The sequence below is a fragment of the Setaria viridis genome, chromosome 1, assembly GCF_005286985.2.
Source record: "Setaria viridis chromosome 1, Setaria_viridis_v4.0, whole genome shotgun sequence".
Classification (NCBI taxonomy): domain Eukaryota; kingdom Viridiplantae; phylum Streptophyta; class Magnoliopsida; order Poales; family Poaceae; genus Setaria; species Setaria viridis.
The window spans coordinates 38,454,459-38,478,267 of NC_048263.2; the positions used below are offsets into that span (position 1 = coordinate 38,454,459).

The following is a 23,809-nucleotide window of genomic DNA, read 5'->3' on the forward strand; positions in this document are numbered from 1 at the left end:
GCACAATTGGGTTATCTGTTTAGTGCGTAATACGAACAATTTGTGTCTACTATGTAACAGGACCTTTGGTGCACTGTCCGTGCAGACGACCAGTGACCGAACAAAACTTTTTAACCTCCTTCTTAACACAACGATGCGCAGCTCCCGTGTATATTTGAGAGAGAGAGAAAAAAGACGAAGGAGAAAACGTGTTCTCGGTATGGCTGTGTTCACCTGATCAATCAAAGTTCCTCGTGTAGTGCTTGTTAAGCTCGCGAGGTGATGGCGAGAGGCTGCACTGCGAATTTAATGAGCTTGCAAAGTCAGATGTTTAAGCTTTTGTTTATTGAAAAAAAATCATGAAAGCTGATTATTATGATATGAGAAATAAGATGGAAGGATCTATGCATGTATATTGCGCCACAAGCCCACAAGCAAGCCGGCAATGGCGTGGAAAGGGTTATGCGTCGAAGCTATCCCTGCATCCATATACGTAGCACTGCAGCAGTAGGACCTCCAGCTCGCTTCATCGGGGCGGTTTCTTCCGTCTCCGTCGCTCCATCGGAATAGTGGGTGGTGACGACCGGTGGTTGTTCCCTGACAGTTACGTAGGGGATTGAGTGGGGGATCGATGCAGTGCAAGTGGTGGTGGGGCTTTGGACGCAGGCGTATATGGATGGCATTCTTTCTTTTCGCGTCGAGAGGCAGCCGCCGGAAGCAACACAAACGGGCAGTGTGGTCGAACCCGAGACGCAGGGCCTGAATGGGAAAAACACTGAGTGGATCCATGGTCGATGATAGATCTTCATATGGTGCGTGATCGCAACGGCGCTCTAATGGGCAACCAGCTGGCGACCATGGACACATTGGCATGTCGTCCTCCAGCAAGCGCACATTCTTGGTCCTCGACTGAAATCGTCAGGAACCTAACTAAAATAGTACAGATAGTGATCCACTTTAGGCTCCCCGAATGTGCCGTTGAACCTTCAACGGCAGCATGCTGATGTTGTGCTCATCCAATCACTAGCTGCCGTGGGTGCATTGCTGCAGCCCGTCCCTCCCAGGTGCAGCTAATACATGAAGGAATCACAACCGTTGACTTGCGTGTGTTTATTTGGAGGGGGAAAAAGCTCACAAATGACAATGGGAAAAAAGAAAGACGGAAGTAGTATGCAAGATCGGCCCGGTCAAATTCCAAACGACCAAAACCCCATCTGCATTCCAACACACAAATGTAGTAAAGGGGCCCATGCATTACAATTACTGAAGCCAAACCAGGCCGGCCCATATACCACAGTTTACTTCAGCTGCTAACAAGGCCGGGCCACATTATTACAAGATAGTAGAGCAGCCCACAATTGGTGGCCCAATCCAAAGCAAAAGGATAATTGTGCGTGGCCATGTGATTGAAATGACGACAGCTAGTACAACGACAGAGAAACGTGCACCGTGGCGTACCAAGGTAATAAATAGCTAATAGCGGGTTGGTAGCGGATTAACATCGAGGTAGCGGATTGCGAATAGCGGGCGATAAGTTCCAATAGCGGCACCTAATAATCTCACATAATTTTAATTATATATATATCATGAATAATAAGTATAAATAGATATTTAATTGCATACAAACAACTGATGTTTCACCTGCTTAAATTAAGAGTGTAAGAAGGCAAAGGTCTATGAGGATTAGGAGGAGCTCGAGTCGAGTATGTGAATCGGTGGCACCGGCAAACAGTGGTGGCGGTGGGCAACCAACACGGGTGGTGACGGCATGTTCTGGATGGCGAGGCCGAATGGCCGATGGGGGTCCATTGGTGGGCTGGGCTATTAGGGGTTTTTTTCCACGCTATTGCGGCCTGCTACCACCGCTATTACGGCCCGCTATAGCGCAATTATGGCCGCAAAGTTCCAAACCGCAACAGCCCGACCGCTACCTAGTAGCGATAGCGGCAATAGGCCGCTACCGCTATTGCGGCCGCTATTTAGTACTTTGGGCGCACGCCACAACACCCGCGTCAACGAGCATGTCGTGACCCCGTCAGTTACATGGGGAGCTTGTTGATCTTGCAGTGCTGGTACTCCTTGAACTTCTTCGCCTTGTACCTGGCCGGGTTCTCGCCGGTGACCAGCCGCGGGTGCGGCCCGACGGCGAGCTCCCCCGGCGGCTCCACGAACACCGGCCACGACATCCGCGTCTTCTCCTTGTTCACCGTCGTACGGTGCAGCACCGCCTTGTACGCTCCATTGCTGAAAATCTGTTGGGTGCATAGTCGACGAGACATAAAGATAAGGCAAGGACGATAATGTTCCTTATCAGTTTGTAAGAATGAATTTCTGCACACCAAGGCGTGGAAAACGTGCCTCGATCTGGTCGCCGATGTGGACGATGAGCGCGTCCGGCACGTACTCGACGTCGTACCAGTGGCCGTTCCGGAAGACCTGGAGCCCCTGCACGTCGTTGGGCACGAGCACGGTGAGCGTGGACATGTCGGTGTGCGGCGCGACGCCGAGCGTGAGCTCCGGCTGCGGGCACGGCGGGTAGTAGTTGATCTTCTGGAGGAACACGGTGCCGCCGCCGCCGAACGCCTCGGCCATGGCGCCCTCCTCGAGCCCCAGCCCCAGGGAGAGGTGCCCGAACAGCTCGCGCGCCAGCCGCTGCATGTGGAGGCAGTACGCCTCGTTTGCCTCCCTGTACCCGGCAAGGCTCCGGGGCCAGGCGCCGTGATCGACCTTCTCCGGCGGCGCGACGACGTGGAAGAAGAAGTCGTTCCAGGTCTTCTTGCCCTCGAGGTCCCTCTGTAGCTTGGTGCCGTAGCCCTCGATCTTCCCCGAGGCCGGGTCCATGGCGTAGCGCTCCTTCTCCTCCCGCGGGAGCGCGAAGAAGGCCCGCCCGACGCGCTGCAGCTCGGCGACCACCGGAGGGGGAACGCCGTGGTTCACCACCTGGAAGAGGCCCCACTCCCGCGCCGCGCCCGCGATGCGCGCGCCGCACCCGGGCTCCGACATGTCGATCACCGGCGCGTGCGGTGCGGGGCCGCCGCGGAACGTGGTGGCGGCCGGATGCTCGTGCTCCGACCGCACGAACTCCGGCGGCAGCGCGCCTACTAGCGACGCCGCCAGCTCCTGCACGCTCTGATGCGTTTCTCCCATCGATCTCAGGAAGCAGCAGGCTTGGGTCCCCTGCTCCTGCACGCACGCTGGTGGCTGAGAGCACCGAGCAGCAGAAATACATGCATGGTCACGGGCAGTGCGTGTGGTTGTGTGAGTGCCACGCGCGGTGGCTCTGTTGAGTGTGAGTACGGATGGCACGGAAGCTTGGGAACCGGAAAAATCTGAGCTACCCCCAATTCCAACTTTAGTACTATGCAAAAAGAAAATTTCCCATCACATCAAACTTGTGATACATGTATGAAGTACTAAATGTAGATGAAATTAAAAACTAATTGCACAGTTTTGTTGTACTTTACGAGACGAATCGCTACAATGTACTACAGTATTATAACAGTAATTTGGCACCTCCAAAACTTTAGCAACAAGGCCCGAGAAGAATGGGCACCGGCGCGTCGCGGATCGCGTGTTTTTTACCTACCTACCAGAAACTCGTTTTTCTGTTTCGTATACTGCGCGCATTTCGAGCTAGCCAGCTTGGTCTGAATTCGCCGTGATCTGTTCGTGTTTCCGACTTGTGCGTGGGAGTCTCCCGAACAAGCCACAAGCCTCTGTGCTCCCTCGCGTACTGTGTGGCTGCGAAAGGGACTTGATCACTAGTTATGCAGTTGGCCGGGGCCGTCTGGAGCAGAGGAATTGAGTGCTGAGTGTGCGCGGTTCGCGTGGTAGGACGGGCAGCCAGCAGCTGATCACATCGGTGGGTGCCCTATCGAGGTTCCGATGTTCCGTCCCATAAAAAAAGTAACTATTCCATCCGCCCCGACAAGACTCCTTTACAACTTTGTCTTCGAGTCCGAGGGACTATTGCTGTCGAATTTATAAATTTAGATTAGACTGCATAACTCTGTTCCGTCCCATAAAAAACGTAACTATTCCATCCGCCCCGACAAGACTATCCTTTACAACTTTGTCACTGCATAACTCGGAGCAGGACTGCAGGAGGCAGAAATAAAAAATCAGCCCATCACAACAAAATTGTTTTGGTACTTATTTTAAATACCTATAGCAATCCCTACCATTTTTTTAGCCTCATTTTATATTTATTATAGGATCAAATAGTACGGAGAAATTTTGATATTTGACATCCAATCCGCGCGTCTCACTTCTTCTAACTCTTAATTCGTATGACTTTAGAAATATAACCCTAGGTCTACGAAGTCACCTAGGAATCCTAGGTGGACACTCTAAACAAAGAGAAATCCAAAAAATTCTCTCAAAAAAGTAAAACATCTACCATTAATTCGGTGCTCAAATAATCATAGTCATTGGATCTATTATATTTTTAAAAATTACCCACCTCTGCCATTATAAAAATAGCCTAAAATAACCTCTTAAATTTATATCTAAATTATCCACCTCTGTCATTATATAAAATAAACTAAAGTAACCCTAACCTTTATCTAAATTACCCACTTATGCTATTATAAAAAATAATTTAAAATAACCATCTAAATTTGCATCAAAATTGCCCACCACTACTATTATAAAAAATACTTTAAATACCCCTTAGATTAGCTTTCTAATTAGCAGTAGATGCTATTATTAAAATTTAAATCCAAATCACCTTCATAAAAAATATACCCAGAGGTACATGAATATATAATTTTAAATTATCTATTGCTTACACTGTTAGTATACAAAATAATAACTAATGTATATACACATGTTGGTCACCATTTACAAATATATAGAGAAAGTGATGATAATATAGATTTCTATGTTAAGATATAGTTTAAAATTAGGATCCATTAAATAAATTTAAGCATGTCCGTGCAATAAAAAGTGAAAAAAAAAGATTATAAATATGGATGTAAACATTCTAGAGTAATTAGAAACTAAAGTCTATCACCGCCGCCGCCAACGCCTTCTGCTGTCGATGCTGCTTACCACGACTTCGTCCATCCCCTTCCCCCTCTCAGCTCTGCCAATTTTGCCCACCCCGCCGTTGATTCTGCTCACCCCGCCGTCGATTTCGCCCACCCTACCACCGATTCGGTTGCTGTTGGACGCCTGGATCTCTTCTTTCCCACAGTCCCCATGCCTCAACCCTCACCTACAGCCGACGACAGTGGCGGGGATGACGCGCACAAAGTGCTCGACGTCATGCTCTAATGCTCAGGCCGGTGCTCGGAAACCGGTACTTGTGGACGACACTGGTTCGATGCGGTGCCAGAGGAGGTGGTCGCAAGGGCCCCTCTCGCCCTCGCCAGAGCAAAGCTCGCCGGCAACAAAGACCTCACGGACCATCTAGAATTCGCAGAGGCAAGGATGTCTATTCACTAGGTCTGGAAAAAGATAAGGAAAAAGAAATGAAATGAAATAGAGAAAATGGGAAGAAATCCCCAAATAGAAAGAATTTGTAGGCAGAAGGTTACATTTTGAAAGGCGTGCAGATTAAGGGTTATAAGAAGTGATGTGTGCGGATTCGATGTCAAATATCAAAATTTCTTAATAGTACGTGCCTGCGCTATGTAAGATTAGACGTCCAATCTTATTTAGACATATGCCGGAATACATCACATGGGTATTTGAGTATGTGTGTAAGTATGTGTATACATTCAATCTTGTAATTAGAGGATAGAGGAAAAAATAACTGATGGAGCAGGAGGAAAAAAAAGTTTATTACGAACCTTCTCTTTGTGGATCCTACCTCTGTCTCACAAAAAGATAATCCCTACAATTTACCAAATGACAGGTGCACATGGGTATGCTCAAAGGGTCGTGTGTGTGCATTTGCACAATTGCGCTATTATTATGTGCGTTCTAAAAAAGATTTTTATTGTAGGCATTGGTCAGGGCCCAGGGCATAAGAAATTAATACTCACTTCGTTCCAAATTATAAGTCACTTCAATTCGTTAAATATATTTTAACAATATATCTATTCGGTTTCTTAAATTTTTATGATCTTCTCTATAATTTTGATTAAATATAAAATAATTTAACTCTCAAAGTGTATATGAGGACGATTCTGACAGACAATGGAAGGAGGAGGAACCTTCGAGGCTTGAGCGTACAACATAGCCTGATTTGGACCAGTGAAGAAACCACCACCAAACGCAATGCAAATGCAACAAAATCGCGTCATATGGACCGGCAGGGTACCTCGTAGATACACAGATAAATTCCTCTGTTCTTCTCTACCAAGGAACAAAATCATAAGTACTCGTAATGGATTGTACACTCTAACTCTAGAATCAAACAATTTCGCGCCCGTTCTTTCGCTATCTCGGCCCGGAGAGCTGAGTCGACGACATGTACGATGGCCACCCGCTCATCGTCGTCAACGTCGTCGTCCCCGATCGGTCCCCGGGGGACGCCCCCATATGCTTGAGGTTCATGTCGCTGCCTCCGCCGTCCACCGGCCCAGAGAACCCTCGGCCGTAGAACCGGAGGAACCCGAGCAAGTCCACCCGCGGCTCCCGCAGCTCCATGGTGCCCTCGAGCATCCCGGCCACGACGGCCATGCTCGGCCGCAGGGTCGGGTCCTCGTGGAGGCAGCACAGCGCCACCCTGACCACCCTCTCCACCTCCTTGGCCACCACCCGCCCCTGCAGCCGCGGGTCGGCCAGCTCCGCGTACTCCCCGGCCTCGTGCCCCTCCAGCGCCGCCAGCGGGAAGTAGTCGCTCCTCGCGCCGCGCGACGAGCTGCCCGACGAGTCGTTGGAGGCCTCGCCGCCGCTGACGTGCTCGCTGCGGTTCTTGCGGCCGCGCACCAGCTCCAGGAGCACCATCCCGAAGCTGTACACGTCGGTGCGGTCGGTGATGGCGGCGTTGCTGAGCCACTCCGGCGCGAGGTACCCGCGGGTGCCCCGCATCGTCGTGAAGAGCCCCGACTGCTCCGGCGTGAGGAGCTTCGCGAGCCCGAAGTCGGCGATCTTCACCTGGCCGCCTTCCGCGAGCAGGATGTTCTCCGGCTTCACGTCGCAGTGGATGATCCTCTGGTCGCAGCCGAAGTGGAGGTACGCGAGCCCCCTCGCCGCCCCGACGGCGACGTCCATCCTCTCCTTCCACTCCAGCAGAGGGCCGGCAGGCCGGAACAGCGATCGGTCGAGGGAGCCCCGGTTCATGTACTCGTAGACCAGGAGGCGGCGCTGGCCCTCGGTGCAGAAGCCCCGGAGGCGCACGAGGTTGATGTGGTGGATGTTACCGATGACGGCGATCTCGGTGCAGAACTCGCGCTTGCCCTGCATCCCGACGCCCTCGATCTTCTTCACGGCCACCTGCGAGCCGTCTGGGAGCTCGCCTTTGTACACGGAGCCGAACCCGCCGGCGCCGATCTTGATGCGGAAGCCGTTGGTCATGTCCTCGATCTCGTCGTGCGTGAACCTGGTCGGGAGGCCGGGGATGACGATGTCGTCGCTGTCGTCGTCGATGTCCCGCACGAGGTGCGCCGAATCCGACGGCGAGCGCTGCCGCCGGAGCTGCAGGTCCCTGGAACGCGACGAGCGCCGCCGCCCTTCTTTACGCCACAACGTGATTACGATGGCGCAAATGACGACGATGAGCACGAACGCGACGATTGTTGGGAGGAGTATGGCGATGAGGTTGCTGTTTGAAGAGCTGTCCGATGACCTCGATTGCTGCAAGCTCTGGACCTTGATGTACCCGAGCTTGTCGGAGTCGGAGCCATTGATGGAGTTTGCGCTCATGAAGGACCCGAGCTGGTGCGTCACCAGGTAGCAGGACAAGGAGGAGTCGTCGTAGAAGTAACCGAGGCAAGAGCAGTTGCTGGTGCAGAGAGCCTGGCACGAAGAAATGTTGTCGCCGGCCAAGGTCGGCGGCGCGAGCTTGTTGGCGTAGTACGCGACGCCATTGCCAAGGCTGAGATACGAGACCGGCAGGCTGCTAGCGTCGCCAGCGCCGCCGCACGAGGCGACGGAGAGCGGAGCGGAGCCGTCGGACGGCGCGCAGCCGCCGTCGTGCGACGCCGCGAACATGGGTGGGCACGTGCAGCCCTTGGGCGTGCAGAGCCCGAGCGGGCCACAGGAGAGTGGCAGAGCACACCCGTCGCTCGGCGCCGCGAACCCGCCGTCCATCGGCGCCGTCGACGAGTTCGCCGACGCGAAGCTTGAGATCTGCAGCTTCCCATCGTACCCAAGCTTAACAATTCGCAGCTCGGCCGCCGGCAACGAAACCTGGATGATGACCCCGCCGTCCGCCGCGAGGAGGTACAGCCCGGTGCCGTTCACGGCCATGTACGCGACGGTGCCACCTCGGTCCATGGTGGAGCTGCCGTCATTGGAGAGCCGCCAGTACATGGATCCCATCCACGTTAGCACCACGTCGGCCGCCGTCACGTTGAGCTGGTAGGCCCCCTCCGACAGGTCGGACTCCGACGCGGCGGACGCCAGGAACGCCCCGGCGGGGAGCCTCTGCGACGACACGATGGTGTCCGTGGGGCGGTCGAACGACTGCCAGAGCGTGGCGTTCCTGGCGTCGAGCAGCGCGAGGTTGCCGCGGTCGTCGAGCCGGAGCGCGGCGACGGGCGCCCCGAGCGGCGGCGTGGACCAGATGGCGGTGCCGTTGGGGTCCTCGACGGAGAGCCCGGCCGCCGTGAGCTGCAGCGGCGCGGCGCGGTCGGTGATGGGCGCGGCGCGGTTGGCGACCCAGACGCAGGTCTTGGACGGCGCGTGGAGCACGGCGAGGTAGAACCGATCCTGCTGGCCCCCCGGGTTGTGCACCACGGCGTGGAACGCGCCGCTCCGGGACGCGAGGAACACGCCGAAGGTGTCGATGAAGAGCAGGTACGACGCCGAGAAGTCCGGCGCGAGCACCTCCGTGGCGACCTTGCCGCCTCGCCCCCGGAGCGGGGCGACGCCGAGGATGAGCAGGACGGCGACGAGGAGGGGGAGACGCGTCGGCATCGGGGGTGCGCCCGCGGAGCGGCGGGGTCATGGCATTGGGGCCGAGCGCGCGGCGGTGGGGGAGGCGTGCGTGACGATGGCATGGCGGGCTGGGGGAGGCTGGGTTTGTGGCCCGGGAGTTGACTCGACCGCCATTGGCCGCGGTGGGATCTGGGTGTGCTGGACATAAAAAATAATGCAAGGCGACGACGACTTGCGGCAATGCGGCTGGTGCTGGCGTGCCGCGTCGTCGGCGTGCGGGCGCAGATGCAGCTGCCGCCGCCTGTTTCGTCTCCGCGGAATAAATTTGGAGGGAGCCCGCGGGTTTGAACGTCGTGCGCGAATCGGCGGCAGATGAGATTGTTTATGGTGTTTGAGCTTGGTGTCCTACCAGGAGCCAGCAGCACAGCAAGGCTTCTTCATCTAAGGAAACCGTCCTGGAAACGGCGGAAGGGCTCATCAACGGCTAGTCCATTGATCGAGCGCCTTTTCAGGGATCGAAACAACAGAACGCTGTCTTGGTATATTCTGAATGAATCTGACCCTCTGTACACTAATTTTTTTTCCCATCCAGGAAACCAAAATGATGAACATCGAGAGTGTAGTTAGCCTTGCTGCTTTAGCAAAGGAATGGATCGCTAAACATTGTCCGTTGGAAATGAAGTAAAATGACAGCAGCCGTGCTAATCGTGTTTGATTTACTATTCGCTTTAAACTTTTCTAATATATATTATGTCTAGATACGTAGCAAATGCTATGTATCTAGAAAAGCTAAAACGAATTGTAATTTAGGACTGAGGGAGCAGTATCATTTGAGGACATGTGCTGGATCTTTGGTTGGCGCATTGCCCAGCTCCACGCGTTTACAACCTTGCAGAGGCAACCAGCAAATCTGAAAATGCTAGTGCTCGCGCGGAGGGAGCCATGATGCCTTCCTGATTCATGCGGCCTCTCCTGGCGCGCCGGCCGGCCGACCGCCCACGGCTATTTGTTTACCCAGCACGCCCGATTCCGCGCGCCCACCCCTCCCAGATCTCGCGGAGATGATGCGGAGCTCACATGACGAGCCGCGCCCCCGCCGGTCGGCGATTGGCGTGCGTGCAAGTGGGCGTAAAACTAAACCCGGGCTCACTGACTGAACCTGTACTTTGCTGATGTTTCGGGTGTCAATGCACATCAAGCATGGAGAGTTGGAGACAAGTACAGCCAGGAAAGAGCAGGCAATAGGAAACGCACTGCCGGGCTCGCTCCCAGAGCTTCTCATGTCAATTTTCTCAAGCATATGTTTGTGGCTTGGAGCCCAAAGATGTAGGCCACTGTGGCACTGCCCAGTTCGTACCGTCGCCTCATCACAAACATGAACTCGTAGACTAGTTAAACAATGACCACTTCTGGAACGCTGATGCACTCGCCGGGGACACGGCGATGCCTCCTTTTTTTTTTTTTTGTTTGGCTTCTGAGTTCTGAGACTTGTTTTTGTTATCTCCTTGCAAAGTTGCAGTATTGTATTTTAGAAGCATCTTGATGCATTTAAATTTTAGGAATAAATTATGCAACATATATATTGTGCGATAATCGGGATGCTTGATGAGTTGAGCTGGTTATTCCGTCTCCACGCGGTTAGATGCGTGCATCTGGAGCGGAGCGGCAGATGCTTGCACGGGCAGCGGAGTGAGCTGGGCGGTGGCGTGTGCAGCTCCGGCGGCAGGTTCAAGTCGGTGGAAGCCTGTCAGCATCGCTTCTGAGCATGCTTCGGGCCAACAGCAAGTAACCGGGCCTCGCAAGTCGTCACGGCTCAGGAAGGAGAATCCACGTTTCCTCAGCCCAAATTGGGAGTAGGCGTGCGTGAGTTTGACGGTGTCTTTGGTGATAATGTTCGCTTCAGGTTATAAGCCGGCTGAAAAGTTGAAACAGCTGATTTGTTGTGAGAGGAAAACACCGTTTGGTAGCTGATAAGCCAACTGAATAAGCTGAAGCGAACAGGCTCATGACTTTTTACTACAATTATACAAGTTGCAGAAAACTAATGTAGCTTCTGATTTGACCTTCCCGATCGCCGGCTTCATGCTGGCAAGAAAGCCAACCAAACCATGCCAGGATGTCAGCATCAAGTCTGGAGTTGCAAAAGGAGCAGTGGTCAGACGTTAGGGGCTTGCACATGATGAAAAGGTAACATCACTACATCAGCTTGCCACAAACCCCAGAGGTAAATAATTCAGATTTGGATGGCTGCTCCAAAACTAGACTTCGGGACAGAACAAACAAATTGAGGAATCATTACGAGCAAATCACGAACCGCTTGTGGACGAGAGACACAACGTTCCATCGCAAAATATTTGAAATAGTTCAGGCAAACACTCAAGACAACCTGAACCCGCTGTACACCAGGCAGGCCACAGCTGACGAATAGTTCGAGCAGAGGCAACAATGCGCATAACCGAACCCAAACACTCTTTGACAACGGGTGCATGTAAAGTGCAGTGATCTGTTTGATAGAATGTTGAGAGATGAAAGTCGTACAAGGAGACGAGGCAGAATGTTCAATTCGGGAAAAAATGTAAATCTTGAACCAATGATGCAAAGTCGAAAAAAGAGGAGCAAACGAAGAGTTGTAGTTGAAAACAAGGGTAACCGATTACTCTACCATGATATGGCAGAATGAGCATCAAATTAGGTGCATGCTTCCAGAAAACTCCATGATGCGACTTGTGAGCATTCCTCGGTACAGGAGGTAAACAAAATCTTCGCTCTAACAGCCTTGCTGTCCTACAAATTATTATGCATCGAGCATAAACTTTTCCCGGGGCAAAAAAGACCTATTTCACCTGTTTAATGAGTTCCTCTCATCAAAAGGATGACGGACAAATCATCCGTTAAGAAAAAAACAAAAGATTTGGGACTAGCTCTTGAGTGACTGATACAATTCCATCCACCAAATACGATCTCAGGGAGTACTGAAAAATCAAGCGCTGGCTTTCGATTCAGCCTCTGCTGGGGCAGGAGTAACACCACCAGTTGTTGGGCTGAAAGAGGAAACAAAATAAACCATTAATTGGTGATCTATCAAAAGAATTTGGCTGCTGCAGCGTTCATCGGGAAAGCAGAAGATACTCACAGTCCAACCATGACTTTGAAAGCATCATAAATTCCCCACTGAGCACCAGTAAGGGTACCGATCATGACAATACGAAGAGGAAGTCCTCTGGTGAAAAGACCCCAGAGACCAATCTTCTTAACAGCCTGCAAGAATACAGCAACAACATATAGTCAAACAGCAGCTAGCAACTACATACAGTCAACCAACAACTAGTAAGTGCAACAAGAAGATAAAAGGTTAGAGGCAAAAGCTTGAATATGCTTACATCACCCACTGTAGCACCCTTGGCATTGTTTAGGAAAGACACAAGGTTGTCAGCCGGGTGAGAAACAATAGCACAGAAGACACCAGCAATGTAGCCACCAGCAAAGCTGATACCCAACTGGGTCGTCTTGCTGCACTCAGACTTGGGAACAGGCACGGCATGCTTGTAGATAAGCTCAACAATGGTCTCAAAGGAAGCAAACTTCATCATGGTATCTGCATGCATCATATAAGAATTCAACTTTCGAATACAGCTTATAAGTGGAAATGACAGCTTATATAAGAACAAAGCATGTAACACAACTGAGAATGAAGACAATCATTAACAAGAAACAGGGCATTAGAGTTCCACACCGCGCAGTAAAGGTTTAAAGTTACACTGATTTCTACTAAGATGAAATTCCTGGACAGTCCAAGATATGGTGAGATGATGAGATTCCTGGTGTAAAATATCGACAGACGTCCAATGCTTTTTTTAATTGGTGTCCTGAAATTCTGAATCCCTAAATAAAATGTATGGAGCAATTTAGGAAGCACCTGACATGAGTGTAGAAAACACCCCCACTAAAGCTCATAGAACATGATAGACAACAACAGCATCCAAAGCTTTTTAATAAATCGACATCATGCTTTCTAAATCAAAATGGAAATCCCAACAAATTTTTGCAAACAATTTTACAGCTGAAACTTAAAGATTCAAAACTGGAACAGACAGTATGGGTTGACTTCTTATTGGGCCACGTTCAACAGATAAATTGACTATTCAACTTATTGGGCCACGTTCAACAGATAAATTGACTATTCAATATATTTTAGTTCCAATATACAGTACAATACATGCATTTTTGACAAAATATGTTTTGATGTCACTGATTTTAGAGAAAGGGGAACTCTAGTGAGAATCACTAAAATGATGGAGAAACTCTATAAAGTGCTACAGAATACATAATGGTAGGGAATTATTATAAAGCTGAAACGTTTGGTGTAACCACAGAGACATTAAAAAAAAGGCTCCCACGCAAACGAATAGTTCTTGAGCATTTCCAAGTGATCCACAACTTTGCAACAGCCATTTACTACAAATGAAGTAAAAAAATGGACCTATGTACCAAGATGATAACAGATATGAACTTACAAGGAATCTGACGACCCCAGAGAGGAACAATTCCCTTGTAGAGCCTAAAATTATTAAGCAGTAAGAGCTGTTAACATGAAAGACCAGAAAACGAGCGTAAAATCATGATGATGAGTCAGCACGTTTTCTTACCCGAGAGCACCCTCAGACCGGACAAATTTGGGGAGCCCATCACTCAACCCACGAGCAAATCCAGGCTGTGTCTGCACACGTACCTTCACAGCTTCGAAGGGGCAGAGAGCCACATCAGCAATTACCTCAGCAGAAGCAGAACCTGCGAGGTAGATTAGAGTCTTGTACTTGTGGGCATACTCAGGCCCTGCAATATCTGAGTAGTACTTCTTGAAGAACTCATAGAAGCCAAACTTGCAAGCCCCCTGAGCACTGTAACCAAGCAAGGTAGGCACCCATCCCCTGAAAAAGCCCCTAGCCCCTTGCTCCTTTAACAGGATACCAAATCCAGATGAGATGCTCTTGTATTTCGCTGGATCGATCTGCAAAATAAAACCAAAACTTGTTATGTTGAAAATCCAGTTCAAGCATGACATCAATTGCTGCTCCCACAATCAGTCGGTCAATGACTCACTGTACTGATAATCTAACTAACTATCTCCAGCTATTCATTAAATGTCATAGTAGAGAAACATAGAAAATCAAACCCCACTAAACAGAGAGCAAAGTTTCACGGTAGCAAAACCAGATAGTTAGCTAGGCATGGTTGTTTCTCCAGATGTCAGTGTCATTGCTATTTGAATTGCTTACCCTACTGGACAAAAATTACAAAAAAAACACAAATGAAAAGTGTTCGCAAGTTTAGACTGATATAATTGAAATAAACCTATTGAATAAAACAAGCCAATTAGCCAACTGCCACAATTCACAACTAGGGTTCATTTGGTTCCAAACCTGATCTTGCATAAACCAAATTGATAACCATTGAACAACAAATTCATTGATAACTGCAATTAAATGAATTCAGTGGAGAGACATGTATAAAATTACAAATTTATTAGTAACAGAAATGCTGAAAGCTGTGCTCTTAGAGAACTAGCATATACTAGTCACCAATTCCAGCACAGAGTAAACAAAGAGCACCTTGTGTTGGAACAAACAAAGAGCATGTCAAGACAAAACAAAGCAAAAGGTGTGGATGTTAATAACACCAGCTGTTCACAGGGGTAAAGCACAGTGATCAAACTCACAGGGCTAGCCACAACTTCACAAATCGGCCTGAAGCAACTAATAAATTGAAACGGGAGCCTACTGTAACCGTCATACACTCAACAGCTACTCATCTAGCAAGCAGCACTATTCATAAGTTCCTACACGACCTAAACAAAGCGCAATGCAAAGCTTCATAGGTATGGTGACTTAGGAAGTGGCAGATTTACGCATCGACCATGAAGCGCGTAAAAATGGAGATCAGAAGCCCACAACTACCAAGTCCCGCACTAAGCCGACCAAACACCGCCAGATCCGCGCGAGATTCCCCCGAAATGGCGCCCCGGAAGCACCGAGCCCACAGATCTAGATCGCTGCCCCGCTCACCTGCATGTTGCACTTGACGAGGTCGAGCGGCGTGACGGCCATGTGGGTGAGCCCGCAACTGGCGATCCCTCCGGCGGTGCAGGCGGCGTAGAACGCCGGCGAGTAGAGCTCGATCTTCTCGTTGGGCGCCTGGATCGAGAACGGCGCGCCGCCGCCGCCAGCTCCAGCAGCCGCGGCCGGCGCCGGGGCGGAGGCGGCGAAGGAGCGCGCGGGGGAGGAGGCGGCGAAGGAGCGCGCCGAGGAGGCGTAGAGGAAGCTCGGGAGGAGCGACTCGCGGGAGCGGTCGGAGAGCGCCATCGCCGCCGAGAGATTCGGAAGATTCGTCCCTCTCGTGGGGCTTGGAGGGGGGGCGGGGGCTGGTGGTGCTTTCCGAGAGCTCTCGCGGTCGCGTGGATTCGACGAGGAGGCGAATATGAAGGGGGGATTTCCAACTTGCTAGGGCATCGACATCTTCGATCGTCCTCTGAGAGTGGGCCCACGGACTGGGAGAGGTCCTAGCTTTTCGGTTGGTGGCGCCGTTTGTGCCTGGAGTGGGCTAGTTTTGCGCCTAAAACGTGTTAAACACTTCTTGCTCTATTGCGTAGTACCGTTCAAAAGGAGGCATAAACACTTTGGAGCATGTTAAATTTTCGTTTCATAGCGTAAACTTCGTTTCCTTTTGATTTTTTTATGAAGATCGAATGTTGGAAGTGCCTTTTCTCATTGGCTTTCTGTCGTTGTAAATGCATTTCATCGTTCTATGTGCACTAGCATGTAACCGTTTAAAGTTTTAATTTAAACCCATTCCCACATTTATATGTTGGTGGTGAAACGGTCGGTGCCTACTCATCTCGTGCCCGTGAGCTGTGACGACTTCCTTCCGGGAAGGAGACTGGTGGCTAGAATATGCAGATGAATATTCTGCCGGGGGCACTCTTGTCCCGCCCGCCCATTTGACCTTGTACTCCGTAGAATTGTATCGCGGCCGAGTGGAAGAAGGAAGGGGGCGGGGCCAGATGTGCCCCTGCGGCCCTGTGGCCTTCCCAGAGACGGGGCCGCCCGATGTTATGGTCAGATCCCCGGCCAATTTCTAAACACGACGAGGAGGCGCCGAGCGAGGATTTGGTCAGAAAAATTCACAAAAAAAGCTTTTGGGTGACGAATTGGCGGCAACCACCAACTGGCGGCGCACGTTTGGGCCCAGACTGGGCTGACCAGTGCGCGTGTCTGCTTATCTGGCCAGGCCCATCACACGCTCCTGGCAGCTGTTTTTTGCTTCCCTCCCACGCGCGCCCAAGTACACCCAAGCCAACCGTCCACAGTTTACTTCCGCCCTCGCGCCATCTCCATCGCCTCCTGGCCGGCAAGCAACTCGCGCTTTGGCACCACGCACAAGTCACCGTCGCCGAACACCACACGCCCCCCCTCTACGAGCTCACCTCCCCTACCCTCACTTCACCTCTCTGCAGAATCGCTTTCACCCCCCCGCAAAGCCATCCTTTCCCACCCGTGCCTCAATTTCCAAGTCCCAATCCCAATCAATCAAAAACCCCCCGCGCGCGTTGCCTTAAAACCAGCGCCGTCTCATGCAAAACTCCGAAGCGATCTTCCGAGAGCTACAGCTACCTGATCGATCAGGCGTTCAATCGACCCCCGACGCAAGGAAACCACGCCATGTCGACGACGGCGCCCGCGCACTACGGCGGCGCGCGGCACCGGACGTGCCGCATGTACTGGTGCTACCAGTGCGGCCGCGCGCTCCGCATCATCTCCTACCCGTCCACCGACGTCTTCTGCCCGCGATGCTTCGGCCGCTTCCTCCACGAGATCGACGCGCCGCCGCGCCCCGCTTTCCCGCCGCCGCCGCCGCACTTCCTCCCGAACCCGTTCCACCCGCAGCACCAGTACGACGGCCGCCCGCGACGCTGGGTCATATACGGCGGGGAGCCGACAACAACTGTACCAGGCCGCGCGTTCCGGCAGCCTGCGCTGTCGCCTGCACCGGTGCCGCCTCGGCGGCGCGTGCCCTCCCCTCCGCCGCCGCCGCCGGTGCCGCGGCGGCCGTCCACGCCCCCGGCCATCGACCCGGGGAACTACTTCACGGGTCCCAACCTGAACAACCTCATCGAGGAGATCACCCAGAACGACCGCCCGGGCCCTGCGCCGGCGCCGTCATCGGCCATCGACTCGCTCCCGACGGTGCGGATCACAGCGGCGCACCTGTCGGACGGCCCGCAGTGCCCCGTGTGCAAGGAGGACTTCGAGCTCGGGGAGGCCGCGCGGCAGCTGCCGTGCAAGCACGCGTACCACTCCGACTGCATCGTGCCGTGGCTCCGCCTCCACAACTCCTGCCCGGTCTGCAGGTACCAGCTGCCCGGCGCAGGCGGGGGGTCCAACGGCGGCGGCCAGGCCGCGCCTCGCGGCGGCAACAGGAACAGGGAGCAGCGGGACAGAGAGCCCCCGACGATGGTGAGGTGGGGCCCGTTCTCGTGGCTGTGGCCGCCGCGCGGGCTGGACGACCCCGACGACGACGCGTGGGAGCACGGGCGCCGCCGCAGGCAGCACGACGTGGCCGACGCCGGTGGTAATGATATGACGGCCCTCCAGTCTTTCGTTCTCGTCGCAACCTGTGTTTTCCTCTTCTCCTTCTTCGCCTGAGCCAAATCAAAAGCTCAAAACGTCTTCCATGGACGTTGTACTACGAAGGCATAACATAACGGAGGAACACGCAAAGCTAATTGTGTGAAAAAATCTATTTGTGTTAATCAACTTTGCCATGTTCTAAGCTGTTTTCTCATCTCGCATTTGCTTTCAGCATTCTACGCTTGGTGGCGCTCTCTGTTTCTCATCTAACTGCTACCGTGGCGTGGAGACGCTATCGTATCCCAGTTAAGTGATCTGATCAGGTTCTTATCCTACTTCAGAAATGCGGCCGTGCTATGCTAGCAACCTAATAGCAATTTGAATTGCAGGTTAACCCTGGAGCTGTTCTGCCAGTTCAATGTGAATTGTGGAAGTCTGCTGTGGAGATGTAGACAGAAAGGAGCCCGCTGTAAAAGGCTTGTAATTTACGCATAGTTAAAGGAGCATGCCAAATTCAAGGCAGGCTCAGTGAATGGTGTGTCATGGTAACTTTAAGGTGTTTGGTTGGCAAAATGTAATGCAATCGGATTACGGATGCTAATGAATTACATTATAGCTATTTGTTTACATCCATCAGTAATTGGTTAACACTGCAATCAAATCCCATCCCACCACTATACAAGCCTGTTACCACCCCTTCCCCTCTGTAATCAGAAAACATATTATCTGATTGCGTTACCACAGTTGAACCAAACAAAGAATGTAATCGTCCATTCCGTAGTTTAAAACTGCAATCCCCTTCCATTTACGTTCACGTACCAAACACCATCTAATTTCTAAAAATGCAGCAGACATTCTATGTGATGTGATTGATGCTGGCAAAGTTGCAGAACTTGTAAACTCATGTTCCATGTAACATTGCACGGTATGGTGAAATTTTTTTCTCATTGATCTCTCAATTTCTCATAAAGAAATTGAGCAGATAATAAAAAAAATACATGGGAGTTTGGATGTCATAAGGAGCATCATACATAACAGGTTGATTTCATTCAATAGTCAATAGCATATAAAAATGTAAATCAGATTCCCGTCTCTTGTATCAAACTATCAAATTTAGTTTCGAGAGGGTCGGGCGTTTAAAACATGGTTCAACATGCTTTCGGAACCAGCGTGAAACCCTGAGGTGTATGATGCATTCTTCAGACTCGTCTGCAAGGAAAACATCCAGGTTAGTTATGCTTAGCAACATTTAATGCAAAGGGGCTGCATGTTAGAAAAAAATGTCCTCTTCTGTTATTACTAGTGGATCTAGAAGTAAACCTAAAATAAAACTGCACATATATCACCAAACGTCAGCTTTATATTATTGTATCGGACCAAAATTGTTCACAATTATGTGTTGAAATGGATAATGATGCTTAATTTTACATTTCCCCTCTTGCCATGGGCCAGTCATGTACGGAAAATTGAGGTCTTCCAAAAAACAGCAGTAGAGAAACTAACCGTTATACTCTCCAAATCTGGGGCAGCCCGTCCCCTAATGCCATCTATGATCGAGGAAAGCTCTTCCTTCTTAACATCCAATTTCTTCAATGCCTGTGCAGCACTACTATCAACAAAACGTGCAGACTACTACAAATGAAGGCTATCATAGATAAGCTCACTGGCTTACCTCAGACAACAACAATGGGGAGATGATGTCAAACACATCATTTACAAATTTGTCAACACTGGTAGCGTTGGTAGGTTTATCTACTTTGTTCTGCGATGTTTCTGGGCCCTTGCTCTGAACTTTAGGCTTAACCTTCACTTCTGATCATGGACAAATTGTCATGCTTGACTATTGAAATTTAAGAGATCATATAAGCTAAGTAAAAGTTACAAATGAAATTCATATGTATATAAGCATACACCGAACAATAAGCAACAAACTGTTGCAAACTCCTTGCAATATGATGGTTATGAGCCAAGGACAAAGAATAGAAACTAATATATTCTTTCTTCAGAAGCAAAAATCATTCCAGAAAGTATCCTCACATGTAATTAAACAATTCGTAACAACATTCCCAGTAAATAACGTACATCAAGTACTACAAGAGATACGCACATTCCCCCATGATCACAACTGGTCACTTCAATGGCTTACTAGTGGATAGTAAATTGTTGGTGGGGTTTGGATTGTATAGAGGTGGGTATGGGTCTGCTATGAGGTCTTTTCCAAATCTCCTGTTTGGCATGTATGGGTTTTGGAATCTGATCCATAGCACCCTTCCTAAAATGACAAGCATTTCTATGCTTGCTAACTGCTAACGGACATTTTTTGCAGTTCTGCAGTAGCCCATTCGTAAGTCATAACCCACCCATTCCACCAGGAATGGATCAGTCAGAAAAGAAGCTCTCATTTGTTATTCCCAAAGCCTCCTCTATTACCCAAACCCCATTCCCAAACAGTGGATTGAATCTAACCCCGTTTCTCCTAATCCAAATGGCACCTTATGTGAATGGGAATCACTAAAATTATCTCATGACAGCAGCTACATGATTCATTATGGGGGCGTTTGGTTCCCTTTGCTTATTTTTAGCACGTGTCACATCGAATGTTGAGATACTAATTAGAAGTATTAAACGTAGACTATTTACAAAACCCATTATATAAGTGGAGGCTAAACGGCGAGATGAATCTATTAAGCCTAATTAATCTATCATTAGCAAATGTTTACTGTAGCAACACATTGTCAAATCATGAACTAATTAGGCTTAATAGATTCGTCTCGCCGTTTAGCCTCCACTTATGTAATAGGTTTCGTAAATATTCTACGTTTAATACTCCTAATTAGTATCTAAACATTCGATGTGATGGGTGCTAAAAATAAGCACACGTAACCAAACCAGGCCTATTTTTGCTGGCAGACAGTGTGTGGACCAAAGATAACAAACTTACTCATATTAGTTTGCTCTAATAGCAGTGATAAACATATAGTGCAGATTCCCCAACAAGATATGTTAGCACTACCATGAATTTTACGGGGTGTTAGCGGACATCATAACATATGTTACATCATGAATTTTCATCATTATTTAGGTAGATTAGCACATCTAACCATAAATTAGTCCATGAAACACAAAATTGTATGAAAACAATGATGACAAATTCAGAATATATTTTTTTACATTATGATGTTCACTATCACCCTACAAAACTTTGACTTAAAACTCCACTTGTGCATGGAGAAAAAAAATCTTGTTTAGGGGTAAATTGGGCCGATTGATATAGTTGTGGGAGTAAATAAGTACGGCATGCATGGATAACTGACCTGTCTCTTTGGGCACATTATTTTGATGAGGAACATTAGTAGGTGTAGTGTTCTCAACTGGTTGTTCTGAGGAATTTGGGATACCAGATGGAATCAGATGTGCTAAATCAGGAGGACTATCCTTACCCACAGCTGGTGTATCCTGCATCACAGCAGTGGTATCAATATATCTCTCCAATTAAAAAATGAAAGCATACCTAGGCAATCTAACTGTTACCTCTAAGTTCACATATGCCGGTTGTTTCCCAATGGAGATGAGAAACTTGTCCAGATTGCTTGAGCTAAGAGCTGATATGAAGTAAATTAGAAATTAAAGATCAAACTTAAGGATATATAACATTATCCAGGTCAGGGTATATCGTTTGTGCAACTACACAGAAGCATCATGGGTGGCTAACATACAGTTTGCATTGATATCAGTAGCTACGAATTATCAGTAGTTAAAGTAATGGAATACCATAAGCAAAAGAAGCATTGATATTCTGAACCATACCAATTGTCACATCATTTGTCAGTGGATGGAAGTAGCAGCTCTGTTTAGACTTGAAACCTTGATCAAGTAATAGTGAAACGGTACTGCCCACAAAAACACAATTGTATGACTCAGTAAAATGGATTACTTAAAAAGGCAACAGGAAAAAAAACAAGACACTACTTCAGAGTACATGATTATAGAGTGCTATGAAGCAGAAGTAATTTAGATGCGGAAAAAAAACATTTTGGAAAGAAACACTCAAACAGTCCATCTTTCAACAGTAATAGATTTTATCAGGCTGTCAGAAATATGACTCAAATAGATGGGCCAGACTTCCACAACTATCATATCACAGTTGGAACAACATTATGGTTGGTAACAGCTTTCCATCAATCAAGGGTATCATGATTGATAAAGATAAGAGACAGACAATCACACACTCAAAGCAAGACTCGTACCTTGCAGACTCATTTATTAATGCAAAGGGGGTAACACACCCTAAGGGCACCTGGACATAATAAAAAAACAGATTAGCAAGTCGTTTAAGGAAACAGTAAAAAACTGAGCTATTCAATTAAATTCCTAGCGGAGCCTGGATGCAACATTAAGAGTACAACATTGGTAAAGATGGAGATCCCTACAGAAAAACAGAAGAGGTCCTGACCCAACAAATCGATAGCAGCAAACTTATTGGAATGATTTTCAGTGAACCTGGTAAACTGAAGGACACTACTTATGCCCCGTTATGCTCATGAATTATCAAACCTAAAGATGCACCATGTTGTTTTGGCTTTGTTGCTCGTATGATTAACTGAAAGTTCTAAACAGCATATAAGTGGCTGACCTGAAGTACTTGTAGAAGATTTTCCTCAGGAGCCATTCGCAGACCGCCTTTTCCCAAACCAAGACGTTGGGAAAGAACTAGAAGTTGAAGGGAAACAAAACTAATTAGTACAACAAATGACCAAATAAGCAACAGTAATATGTAATCATCGGCGAAGCTACCTACTTTTCATGTCGACTTTGGTGCCAGCGAGGGCAGAAACAACATATAACCGATGCTTCTTGTCCTGCAACTCATAATTCAGAAAACATTAATGCATGGCGACATGTGCATCAGTTAGAACTGTATGCCATCAGTTGCAACAAGCATACCTTCAAGAGCAAATTTTTACTCAGAGCACCTCCTAAATGGCCAACATGTTTCGCCTGGCAAAACCAAATAAGAAGTCGATTAGCACTCACGATGGTTTATCGGAAACCATAGTAGAACAAAGTATGGACTCCTTGGTTCACTGACCTGTTCCTCCACTGTCAACACAACAGGGTGATCATAGCATGTGAAGTCAATCTTGAGCTCCTGCAGAAGGCAATGGCAACAGATCAAAACCTATGCTAGGAAGCAAAGTGTTTTCAGGTTGCAGCATCAGGAGGCAGTCATTTGGTATAACTGCACTATTCCCACTTCGATTTATGCATATTTGGGGATAAACCCTTGTATAACACCGCACAACTAAATTAAATTTTGATGTAACCACACCTTTTAGCGTTGGTTTTATGGTTAAGCTAATTCCCAACAAAATCAAGCTCGACGGAAGTATCTCGATGATGGTAGAGCCAGGGGCACTGGCCAAAAGTGCCGATTTGATAGATCTCCGTGGCCAGGGCCCTACGCGAGAAAACAATCCGAGAAGGCTGTGAGCAATAGAAGGATGGTACCGACCTGGAGGCGCGCGAGGAGCTGGTCCTTCGTGTACCCCATGGCTGGCGACGGCGACGGCGGCGGCGGGCGGGTAGGGGGAGGCCGACTGCTAGTGCTCTGCTTACTGCTCGAGATGCGGATGCGGCGGATGCGCGAGACAGGCCTGTCAACGAGCCGAGACTCTGGGCCTCTTGGGCCATGGAGCCTTGGGCTTAGGCTTGGGATTTGGTGGGTGTGTTGGGTTTGATGATCACGAATTGGACCAGGATATGACGTGCTTTTCAACGTCATCGAGCCTTGCCGAGAAGTTCGAGCTCGGCTCGCGAGCCAAGAGTTAGGCTTCAGCTCGGCTCGAATTTCAATCGAGGTGATGTCGAATCGGGTGTATGACGAAGAGTCGAGTTCGAGCAGCTCGTGTTCGCTAACCGGCCCGATTCAAACTGTTGGTTTTGCCTTTCCTTGAAAGCCACGTTTTTCTTCTTTCAAATCTTGTGATAGTTAGCAGTACAAAGTGAATTCTATGTCCCTTTTGTTTTTGTACTGGAATTCGCTCTTGCTTGCTTGCTGGATCTCACTGTTTTGACATGAGTATGTGTAGTCGCACTTCACAGCAACAGTTACTCCCTTTGTTGATTTCCTCATCATTTAAATCTAGTGACAGCGGTTGTAATTGCAATTTGCAAACGCATGTTGAAATTTCAAAGCACTGCAGAAGCAACGCAGC

The 23,809-nt window shown here is 49.3% G+C and overlaps 5 protein-coding genes across 6 annotated transcripts; 1 reads left to right on the plus strand and 4 right to left on the minus strand.

Moving 5' to 3' along the window:
* Positions 1-1,520: 1,520 nt before the first annotated feature.
* Positions 1,521-3,293, minus strand: LOC117842212 (flavonol synthase 1). Its single transcript, XM_034722584.2, has 2 exons — positions 2,338-3,293; positions 1,521-2,231 (listed from the first exon to the last, which is right to left on the minus strand). Exons 1-2 carry the CDS (start codon positions 3,124-3,126, stop codon positions 2,019-2,021), a joined length of 1,002 nt encoding a protein of 333 aa, XP_034578475.1. The 5' UTR covers positions 3,127-3,293; the 3' UTR covers positions 1,521-2,018.
* A 2,916-nt stretch (positions 3,294-6,209) lies between these two features.
* On the minus strand, positions 6,210-9,389 carry LOC117839388 (G-type lectin S-receptor-like serine/threonine-protein kinase At5g35370). The gene has a single exon (XM_034719712.2). The coding sequence runs from the start codon at positions 9,007-9,009 to the stop codon at positions 6,367-6,369; it is 2,643 nt and encodes an 880-aa protein (XP_034575603.1). The 5' UTR covers positions 9,010-9,389; the 3' UTR covers positions 6,210-6,366.
* Positions 9,390-11,603: 2,214 nt separating this feature from the next.
* LOC117839414 (mitochondrial phosphate carrier protein 3, mitochondrial) lies at positions 11,604-15,433 on the minus strand. Its single transcript, XM_034719744.2, has 6 exons — positions 15,033-15,433; positions 13,617-13,978; positions 13,485-13,528; positions 12,351-12,565; positions 12,104-12,228; positions 11,604-12,011 (listed from the first exon to the last, which is right to left on the minus strand). The coding sequence occupies exons 1-6, from the start codon at positions 15,327-15,329 to the stop codon at positions 11,951-11,953; spliced, it is 1,104 nt and encodes a 367-aa protein (XP_034575635.1). The 5' UTR covers positions 15,330-15,433; the 3' UTR covers positions 11,604-11,950.
* A 573-nt stretch (positions 15,434-16,006) lies between these two features.
* LOC117839420 (uncharacterized) lies at positions 16,007-18,213 on the plus strand. Its single transcript, XM_034719756.2, has 3 exons — positions 16,007-17,595; positions 17,827-17,899; positions 17,984-18,213. Exons 1-2 carry the CDS (start codon positions 16,074-16,076, stop codon positions 17,862-17,864), a joined length of 1,560 nt encoding a protein of 519 aa, XP_034575647.2. The 5' UTR covers positions 16,007-16,073; the 3' UTR covers positions 17,865-17,899; positions 17,984-18,213.
* A 309-nt stretch (positions 18,214-18,522) lies between these two features.
* On the minus strand, positions 18,523-23,267 carry LOC117839398 (uncharacterized). 2 transcript variants are annotated; one of them, XM_034719732.2, is made up of 12 exons: positions 23,107-23,267; positions 22,684-22,743; positions 22,539-22,592; positions 22,393-22,453; positions 22,228-22,304; positions 21,842-21,891; positions 21,402-21,484; positions 21,126-21,196; positions 20,909-21,050; positions 19,267-19,403; positions 19,098-19,190; positions 18,523-18,803 (listed from the first exon to the last, which is right to left on the minus strand). In XM_034719732.2, the coding sequence occupies exons 1-12, from the start codon at positions 23,143-23,145 to the stop codon at positions 18,708-18,710; spliced, it is 963 nt and encodes a 320-aa protein (XP_034575623.1). In that variant the 5' UTR covers positions 23,146-23,267; the 3' UTR covers positions 18,523-18,707. The 2 variants fall into 2 exon arrangements, with proteins under 2 accessions (XP_034575623.1, XP_034575615.1); XM_034719724.2 differs by having other exon boundaries at positions 19,267-19,406.
* Positions 23,268-23,809: the final 542 nt, after the last annotated feature.